The sequence below is a fragment of the Kryptolebias marmoratus genome, linkage group LG14 (assembly GCF_001649575.2).
Source record: "Kryptolebias marmoratus isolate JLee-2015 linkage group LG14, ASM164957v2, whole genome shotgun sequence".
Lineage (NCBI taxonomy): Eukaryota > Metazoa > Chordata > Actinopteri > Cyprinodontiformes > Rivulidae > Kryptolebias > Kryptolebias marmoratus.
The window spans coordinates 12,465,669-12,476,297 of NC_051443.1; the positions used below are offsets into that span (position 1 = coordinate 12,465,669).

The 10,629-nt window shown below is 39.3% G+C and overlaps 1 protein-coding gene across 1 annotated transcript in view; it reads right to left on the reverse strand.

Annotated features, from left to right (window-relative positions):
* Positions 1 to 699: 699 nt before the first annotated feature.
* The window catches only part of rnf165a (ring finger protein 165a), a 19,461-nt gene continuing 9,531 nt past the window's right edge, over positions 700 to 10,629 (reverse strand). The window contains exons 2-8 of the mRNA XM_017407854.3: positions 9,267 to 9,567; positions 8,860 to 8,985; positions 8,591 to 8,717; positions 8,271 to 8,375; positions 8,097 to 8,192; positions 7,882 to 7,985; positions 700 to 6,024 (exon numbers count right to left, since the gene is read on the reverse strand). Of these exons, the coding sequence (XP_017263343.1) occupies positions 5,907 to 6,024; positions 7,882 to 7,985; positions 8,097 to 8,192; positions 8,271 to 8,375; positions 8,591 to 8,717; positions 8,860 to 8,985; positions 9,267 to 9,567 (977 nt within the window). The 3' untranslated portion in view covers positions 700 to 5,906. The remainder of the gene's footprint in view (positions 6,025 to 7,881; positions 7,986 to 8,096; positions 8,193 to 8,270; positions 8,376 to 8,590; positions 8,718 to 8,859; positions 8,986 to 9,266; positions 9,568 to 10,629) is intronic.

The window sequence follows — 10,629 nt, forward strand, 5'->3', positions numbered from 1 at the left end:
TGTGTTTGTTAAGTTTGATTATGTGTGGCAGCCATCTTCAATCGGGTCAACTTCAGAAGTTAATCAGTTTTAGATGTAAATCCAATGACTAGTTTCTGAAAGTTTCATTAAAATCCAACTACTGGTTCGTGAGATATTTTACTAACAGACAGACAGGGTTGTATCCAACAGGTAATGCCAAAGGTTTTAACAAAGACATTGCAAAATTTGTCAGTACTGAATATATGTGATGGGAATGACTTTCAGCTACTGCCACATACTATCTTAGCTCAGCATCTGTAAATTTATAGTTATAGTTATAGTCAATTTGTATTTGCTAAATTCTATTAGCTGTAGCAACCAAGTTAACTCCAAAAGTATATCAGTTGTAGATGTATATCTAATGATTACTTTTTAATAGTTTCATAAAACTATATATTGTGTGGTTCATGAGATATTTAGTAAGAAATTACATTATTGATGGAGTTTCATGGCCACAAGCAATAATTCAGTATAAATAATAGTCTGCACAAACATTTTAGCATTTTTAACCAAATGATTTATCAGCTTTTTTTTTAAACACCTTGTCCAGCTCTACATACCCTCAGGAACACAAAATTATCCAGCCAAAATCAGCTTTAAAGGGTAAAATATTCATCTCAGCTGTGAGGATTAAGGAAGAAATCTGAGGCCAAGCATGAAACACACACAAAAAAAACGTCTCTTTTGAATCCAGTTTATTACAAAAAAAGAGCACATATAAAAGGATAATATACAAGCCATGAGATTGAATTAAAATAAAAACGAAACAAAAACGTTTGGGTTTAGCAATGCAAACTTTGAGATCATTATGTCATTATTAGTAGGAATAATAAATAAAGTACAAAATCCCACCAAATATGAATCTAACATTTACAGCTGAAATGCTCACCCATATCTTCATCAACACACTCATCACCATTAATGCGCTATTGCTTTAATATTAATGATAAATAGGTCTATTTTCAGATAAAATATGCTATCTTGAAAAAACATTGCGCAGTCACAGCTAAACAGCAGATTTTTCATACAAGGAAAAGCGGCAGCCCTTTCACTGGCACTTTTTGGCAAATTTTCTCCTTCAGTTCAGTTTTATTATTATTATTATTATTATTATTATTATTATTATTATTATTATTATTATTATTATTATTATTATAATAATAATAATAATAATAATAATAATAATAATAATAATAATAATAATAATACTATTATTATTATTTAGAATCAAGCAGCAACAAAAATTCTACAATTTTCCTTTATATTCTTTGTAAATAATTTTACCAAACACTGTTAAACCACTGCGACTGTACTGGAACCTGAGAAAACATGCATCTTTTTTTTTTTTTTTTCTTTTTTTTCAAAAAAAGGTTGTGCTTTTTATAATCCTTGTCTTCCACTCAGACAGTGAGACGAGTTGATTCGCAGAGGAGGGATGAACGGTGAAAATAAACAGGAAATGGAAAGAAATAAAACAAACAGAAAGGGAAAATGAAATCAACCAAAAGGGAAAAAAAGGTTTTTAAAGCCCACAGTGAAACCATGCCTGTTCATAGTCTCTTTATGACTTAAAATCCAACTATTTCAGACAGTTTGAGTTGATTTTTTTTTTTACTTTAAGTAAAATGGCTTCCCATGTCAAATATTGTCTTAGCTCTTCATGTTCTGCTTGTTTGATTCTGCAACCTATAAGGCATGGTGGCTTCATGGATTGACTCTTGTAAGTGGTGTCAGTAACACAGAAATATCTTCTAACACCTAAAGCGAGGCACTTGTTATGCTTATGTCTACAAATCATTTAGGAAAAAGAACCAAAGAGAAACGCCGGACGGATGAAAATCAAAGACAAAACATAGAAGTGACAAAAAGGAACATCGTTAAGACCCATAGTGCGCTGTAAGAAGCAAAGCATAAAAAATAAGAACCAGTTAATTCGTCTGAACTACAACCCCACTTCTGAAAAAGTCTGGACATTGTGTAAAATGTAAAGAAAAGCAGAATGCAGCGGTTCACAAATGTCATAAACCCATGTTTCATTCACAATGGAACATAGTAAACCTAGCAAATGTTTACAGTAAAGTGTTTAATTGTTTTTTTTCTTCTTCTTAAATAAGGTCATTTTGAATTTTACGTGAGCAATTTATCCCAAAAAAGTTTGGACAGAGCCGTGTGTTTATCTCTGTGAAGCATCCCCGCTTCTTTTAACATCAGTCTGTAAACGTCTAAGAACTGAGGAGAGCAGCTGCTGCAGGTTTTGGAGGAGAAAGTTGTCTCATTCTTATCTGATGTGGGATTTTAGCTGTTCAACAGTCCTGCTGGATATTTTGTTTCGTGATGTGACAAATATTTTTAATTGGTGAGAGGTCTGGACTGCAGGCAGGTCAGGTCAACCCCTGGACTCTTCTAACTATGAAACCATGCTGCTGTAAAAGACGCAGTTTGCTGTTTAGCATCATCCTGGTAATATATACAAAACATTTCCTGAAAAATAAATTATTTGGATGGAAGCATATGTGGCTGTAAAACCTGTATAAACTTTTCTACATTGATGATGCCCATGCCAGAGGTACTAATGCACCCCCATACCATCAGAGAGGCCAGCTTTTAACATGTGAGCTGATAACAGGCTGAATGGTTTATTTCCTCTTCAGTTAATAATGTCAAATTTTGATTTGTCCAACTACAAAAGGTTTTCCATCTTGCCTCAGTCCATTTTAAACGAGCTTTAGCCCAGAGAAGACAACAGCGATTCTGGATGTTCCTTCAACCTCTCTAAAATGCTCGTTATACCTAGTCCTCTTGCTGACCTGTCGCCAAATAATTGAATTAGCTGCAAAATGCTCCTCCAGCTGTTGTTTACTCATACCACTTATTTTACAGCGTTTTGTTGAACCCCCTCCCAACTTTTTTGAAATGCATTGCAGCCATCAAAATCAAAATCACTGTACTTTTCCCTAAAAAGGTCTCTTTTTTTTAGTTTCAACATTTGAGATGTTTACTATGTTTCACTGTGAATAAAATGTGAGTTTGTAAATTTTTAGCATCATGTATTAATTTAAATTTTACACAACGCCCCAACGTTTTCGGAGTTGGAGCTGAACTTTTTTTTTGTTGTGTTTCTGTTATGTTTTTTTTTTTTTTTTTTGGCCAGTGAGAGGGTTCCGATTTTTAATCAAGTGAGTGCAAAACTTGAAATGAAGAATAAAAAAAAAAAACTCCCAAACTAAAGATCATTTCACTTCATTGCAGTTTGTCCACATCACAGCATGGGGGATCAGAGAGATTGCATTGAATGGAATGTAACTAAGATCCACAGCACCACAGAGATAGACAGAGAGCAGGCTCAGTAGCTCAGTCTTGGACGGTAAACATCGCACAGCCAGCTTGTGGAGAACAAACAGCAGGGCAATTTTTTTTTCTTCCATTTAGTGTTCAAAAAGTACAACTGCATGCAAAGCATTCCCATTTCAAACGATGCAAAAATGAGGTAATCGTTTATTTTTTCGTAACCTTTTCTATTGTTAATTCTAAATAAATAAATTATGATTCAGTCACTCCCAAAAGAACCCCAAAAAACTATAAAAAAATTAAATACATCCCCACAATATCTACAATTAGTAATAAATTATGATTGTTAAATACTTAAGGCATTTCAACTGACAACACCCTGTGTAAACTATGACAACTTCATCACAGATGACTCCACTACAGGAGGAGGCAGAGTCAACACTGGCAGTGCACAAGACAGGGAGAAGTAATCATAGGGTCTTATCCCTTATTATCACAGTGCATAGGACAGTGGGGGTCCTAAAAAGGCATCCTACAACACAAAGCGCTGTGGGACTGAAGCAGGGGGAAAAAAAGGCTCAAACCAAAGTGTTGGTGTCAAGTGAGTGAAGGAGCGTGGTCACTTCAGCAGCTCGAATGTTTTCCTGTCGTTGCTTCGTCTCGTGTCTGTGTGCACTGTAAGAGGGAGGCTGCCTCCGTCGCATCACGTCCTACATGTTCTAGCAATACAGCATAGCAACCAGCATAGCAACCACGAGGGGAGGCCTGTCACACGAATACACAAGATCAATACGCAAAAAAGCTCCTCTCCCGTCCAAAACACTGCATAAATCTATGCCTAAATATGAACCAATGCAATACCAAGGAGGAAAAAAAAAACATTTTGTCGCTATAAACTACTGTCACATGTGCTTGCTCTTTAGGCAATAAGGTAAACATCAAGAGGATCCCATCGTTTCCAGCAAAGAAGGACAGGAGTAACACAAGCTACGAGTCAGGGGAGCAGCCACTGACTGATTGTTATTGTTGTTTGTTAGTGTTGAGATGATAGTCAGAGCTCAGATTCATGCACAGGAATCTCTGTACCCTTTTAACTGAAGCAACGCTACCAAAGCTGACAGCTCTAGTCAACAGTGAAACATGCATTTTTAGTACACTTTGTTCTGCCACTGGCCCAACGCCAGGGGAAAATGTACGTAGAAGGACTGCTAAATCCTCCCACCAAGCTTTGCAGCCCCTTTCTCACCCTTTTTTTTCTCTTTTTTTTTTGGCTTTGTGTCGTATAACTCCTCCAGTGACTATAGTCTACAAATTATAGTCTGGTCATCAGTAGTAATAGCTTATCAGCTATGAATCAGTTATAAAGAAATGAGTATGGAGAAAAGGGCAGGTGTATTTATCCAGACTAGGTTAATAACTAGCCTGAAGCAACACAGATGTTATCTGGATTAAAAAAAACAGCGATTAGCCTAGTCAGGACAAAGACTTTCTGCCCTTTTCTCCACACTCAGTGCTCTATGACGGATGTCACGGCTGATAAGGTACCGACTATTGATAACTATCTGACTGAACATCACTTCAAAAATGACCAGACTGTCCCTTTAACCTTCAGCAAATTTAAGTCTTGGCTTTGCCTTGAACTCACTCATTATGTTAACATCCACATGTTTGTCAGACACATTCTTTTAGTCACACACACACACACTCACACACAAATCCTGTACGCAGATTCAAGCTACGCCGCAATGAATGCATTTTGGTAACAAACCTTCTATCTAGTGTCCAAAATTTTAAGCACAAGCCACTCGGTCATTGGGTTCAATGGCAGTGAAAGAGACCTACTCACAACCCAAGGTATAACTACAACTGTATTGCAAAATGTCAAAGCTGTATGATAGGATCAAAACACTCAGCTAACTGGCACTTGGCCCCAAAAAAGGCAACAATGCACCGGATATCACTTATTGGTTACTGCTACTCTACTACGACCACAATGATCTTTAGGTAAACATGGCATCAGAGCATTTAGTATCTGTTTAGCTTGCTTTTGTTGCAGAATATTCATTTTTGACTGAATTTTTGAAGAGAGAAATGTATACATATATAATTATGTATATATATTATATATAGAAAGAGACAGAAAAGAGAGAAAAGTAGCCAGCTCTGTGTGGAGTTATATGTCTTCCACTCTTAGGACTTAAAGTCATGGCTTTGAGGACATGCTACACAGCCTGTGGTTACCTACAGTACAATACCACAACTGCAACAACACCCCACGTACAACCAGCAAGCTACAAGTAAACCCTGTGTACATGAGTACATGTGTGTGTTTGCGTGTCATTTGCTTCCCGAGGGATGTGCTTCTATATAAAGAGAGGCCTCTGCGGCCTCTCGTGCAGTCCTGGCTTGGCTCAATAAAGCGTTAGTCAGAAGGGCTGTGATGCCACACGAAGTCTGAAGACATTTGGCAAAGCACCCACCAGGGGAGGGCGTTGTGGCGGAGGGGAGAGGGAGGGCCGGCAAGCCGGGATGGAAGAAAAACCAAAAAAAAAGGAGGATCACACAAGTGTGAGCGAATCCCATGGAGTCAAATCTCATCAACTGTCAGGGTTCAGCTGCGTTTCGATGTCAACTCGACAGATTGGACACTTTCTGCTGGTGGCCAGCCATTGGTCCACACAACCCTGGTGGAAGAGATGCATGCAGGGCAATCTCCTACAGGACAGAGAGACAGAGACACATGGGGTCAGCGTGGATTCTCACAGGCGCTCTGGCAGCATATAGTTATATGCTTGTAAAGAACTTCTGAAACCACAGGGAGTTAATTTGGTCCTATCAGGCATGTAGAGACGACTTCTGTTGAGTCATCGTTCCCACGCGCCTGTCAGACAGCTGGGGCTCCATGTGCTGTAAATTGACCCTCTTTTTTTATCCCAGGGTGCAGCTCGTATTCCCTGAAATTCTCTTCCCAACAGGGTTTGAAACACATGTGCACGTCCATGCATGCAGTGCTTTAAGTACAAGGTTCACACTCCGGAAAAAAATACTGAAGAGTCATGCTTTGAAATTTGTGAATTATAACATAAAACATTGTCAGTTTTTCATTCAAGTTGCAAAATCAAGATCATTGAACAATTTAGATACACAAAAAAACACCCGAGACGTTACTTTCTTGATTGAACAGTTCAGTAACTTTTATGAGGCTTTGGTCTTTGCACCGACTGCACACTGGTGAAAACCTGTAGTTTAGCACTGATACATAATTTCTGGCATTTTTTAGGAGAATAACATGCTTATTTGTTGACTCTACAGAAAGCCAAAGTGTAAACATGGTGATATTAAAAGCAAATACACTCTCATTCAGGTCAATTTATAACCAACTCAGTGACTTCAATGTGCCCAGATCCTATGGCTCCAAAACAAGCCCTAATAATCAGCCTTCGACCTCCATGCTTGACAGTTGGTATGAGGTGTTGATGCTGATATGCTGTGTTTAGATTTGCCAGCTGTGGTGCTGTGCATTAATACCCAAACATCTCTATTGTTTGTAATGTTTACCCAAAAGATAATGTTGTAGAAGTCTTGTGATTTGTTCCAACACGGTTTAGCCTTAGGTGCATGTGTTTTTGTTTTTTTTTAGAGAGAAATGACTTTCTTTTGGCAGCCCATCCAAACAGGCCACATTTATTCATTCTCAGATGTATTATTAGCATGAACTTTAACATCTACCTCGCTGACTAAGGCTTACAGAGCCATAGAGGTACATTTTGAGGTTTTGGTAGGAACCTCTGGGTCGTCCACTCCTGGGAAAAACATCTCAAACGTTTTTTGTTTGAGAATCCACTTTCTCACCGGAGCAAGATGAACTCCACATTTTTAGCATGTGGTCTTACAACCTTTCCCAAATTTAAAGGCATCAGTAGTAGTAGTAGTAGAGAAGCTGACATTGATGTCTTTCCTCTTTTTGTGTTAACACACACCTGAACGCTCCAGGCCGGCAATCTGCCAAAGCTGTTCTGTGCACACCTGCTGATGACCAGATGATCAAATACATTTTATTAGCAGCACTTGGCCGCTACTTTCCATCCAAATTAATTTGTAAGTGGTCGACTTTATTTGAATAAATAATGATCATAATACTTGGTAGTAATGAGTTGTTGCCAATCTAAAGTTGTATCTACTTTCCTTTTAAACCTGGTAAGGACAAAATGACTTAGAAATAAAAGAGGGTGTACTTATGTTTTAGTGTGAGTGTAAATTAGGGGTTATGAATTTAATTATTTCTTGGCTATGATCAGGAACGCCCCTAAGTATTTACTAGTTGCCTAGCAACTGCTGAGAGCAAAAATATAATCCACTGAAAACAAAGCAAACTGTCATTTTCCCACAACAGCATCAATTGTTCTAATTTTTCTTACCGACTGACACATTAGATGAACCATCTGCTGGCTATGACTTCACCCTCCAAGTATGAAGACATTAACAAGATATCGATCTCTTCATTTCATTCAGACACGCAAAAAAAGGTCTGACGATATTTTATTGATTCTGGAGCCATAAAGTATTTCCCACCTGACATCTTCTCCATCCTCCAGCATGGACAAGCAGATGGTACACTTCTCATCCACATCTGTTTCCTCCTCATCCTCCCCAATCTTTAGTTGCAGAGGCTTTCTCTGTTGGCAGGTCAGGTTGCACAGAGACACACAAAAAAAGTAAAAAAAATGTTAAAAATTTTTTAAAATTTTTTGGTTGTGTGTCTGTATAGCTCCTGTTATCTGCCACACCTTCTTGTATTTGTGTGGAAAGGTGAATCTCTCTATAGTTGTCTGGACAGCTCCTCTGCTGACGCTCCCCAGCCGGTCCTCGAGCTGCAGCAGCTCCTGAACAAAGAAGTTCAGTGGTTAAATGCAGATCGAATTGCACTAAAATCTACTGAATACATTAAAAGATAGATTTACCTCGTAACTCTCTCGCACAGCAGTGACGTGCCTCACAGGATTCAAACTTTGCAGCGCCAACAAATGCAGCTGGGGATATGGGTAATTTCTGATTTCATGCACAACCTAGTAAAACAATATTTTTGTTCAATGTAAAATATAAAAATAAAACGATGATGTGCTCAATTTTTTTTTGTTTTTTGGATTATTGCTTTACGATGTGTTGTCTGCTGCGTGTTATTCACTGTTATGTGGCTTACAAAATACAATTTATGTGTCAAAAAATCTGACAAAGAAAAAAAAAATAATGTGACAATACAGTTCTGGACAGAAACACGTACCACTTGGGCAGACGATGTGTTCCTGGGGAAGTGGTGCAGTCGAGGGGAGGTCAGGTAGTGCTGATAGTGCTGCGGAAGCTGCTGGAGATGGTACTGATGAGGGAGGCCTGCGTCTACGCTGAGATCCCTGCAGAGAGTCAGCTGTGTGACTAAATCAGCATTATGCCAGGCGGCATGACAGACAAAGCAGATGGGAGCAGACCGGGATGGATGGGACGATTTATCCAACTCTGCAGGACTCTTGTTAATCCTGGACATTACAGACTCACCAGTCGGTGCCTTCAGCCAGGTACCGCGGCTGCTGCGTCATTGGCTGGGAAACATGGAGGGGAGTGGAGTACTCAAAACCTGAACGCAGTCGGTGGGAGTTCAGGGGAATACGTTCCTGGGGTCTTCTGCAATTGGATAAAGTGTCTGGTTTTAATATATGTGTCCATGCATCTGTATTAGACTGTACTCAGGGGTGCCTGGGGACCACTGATAATCTTAAAGTGTCACACCAAAGTTTAGAAATGTTTATGTTTGTACAGCTAAATTATTATTATTTTTTTTTAAAAGCGCACCAAACAACAACTTCGGACTCATGAAAATAAAACTGTCTGCCCAAAGGAGGTCAGCAAGGGTTGGCCATTGTCCGCCCCCCTGGTGGCGCCCCTCTCTGTAACAGCATATCTACCTGGGGTGTGGCAGAATCCGGCGGTGCTGTGCTTCAAGGAGCTGCTGCTGGATGAGGTATTGCTGGTGTAAGGCCTGAGGTAGGAATGAAGGCCCCGACACGTCCTGAAACTGTGGGGGTGCGGGCAGGGCGGTGAGGGTCAGGTGGTGCGCGGGGGGCAGGTGGGCGGCCAGGCCCGTCTGCGGGGGCTGGCTGGCGTGTCCGAGGGGGAACTCTGTTGAGATGGGCGCCTGGGGAGTGCCCAGGTGAAAGTGTCGGCAGGAGGTAGCATGGCTGTGCTGATGCCTGCTGAAGTGCACTCCTGTGTGGAATAAAGGCAAGGGATCAGGACAGATTAGCTCATGGGCCTTCAGAGACTCAAACCTGACAACGGACACAAAAATAGGAAAGACCTGACACAGGAGGAGACAAGCTATGACAGACAGAACAGCAGATGGACGAGACAGACACTGTGAATCCCTGTGGACCGCCATCCAAACTCTCTATTCCATACAGACCTCATTATAGCACTAGCATTTATCTGCAGTCCAACACTATGTTTTCACAAACTGCCAGAAAAGTAATAACAATAAGTAATCTTGCTATTGCCCATGTCTAAATGTATGCATGTCTTGATTTGTCTGTTAGCAAAATTTCTTATAAACCTGTGGACAAATTTATTTAAACTCTCAGAAAGTAATCATTGGATGTACTGCACATCTATATCTAATTAATTTTGATTAGCTAATCCAGGTAACAGCTAAAAATCAGTTAGTTTTACCGATTTTCTAGCTAAAATTTGATCTGGTAGTAGACAAGAGCTATCTGAACACCAAGAGATCTGGCAAGATCACACAATATGGCATGTGACTGTGCCATTTTCAAGATTGAACTAATATATATATATATATATATATATATATATATATATATATATATATATATATATATATATATATTTTTTTTTTTAAAGATGATCTTAGTTTAAAACTTTGGCATTAAAGGTTGTCGGCAACATGCACTCAAAGCCTTATCAATGTAAGGAATAAATGCATTTAGTTGTTCCAGATTACAAACATGTGGTAGATGATGCATTTATTTTCATGTTACAAAACTGCAAGAGCAGCCTGCTGGTTTGTGATTCAAGTGTTTATCCATAAATGTGTCAAGGTCTGTTCTACGTAACCTTACTTTCAAGTTAGGACTCTGCTGTTTTGTTAACGTAGGATTGCCTTGAATCTTACATAAAGAACAGGGATTTCTTTGTTTCAATTGGAAACTTCTCATCAGAGAGGTCAAAGGTCACATGTGGGGTACCCCAAGGTTCAATCCTAGGACCCCTTCTTTTCAATATATATATGCTCCCACTGGCTCAGGTTATAAC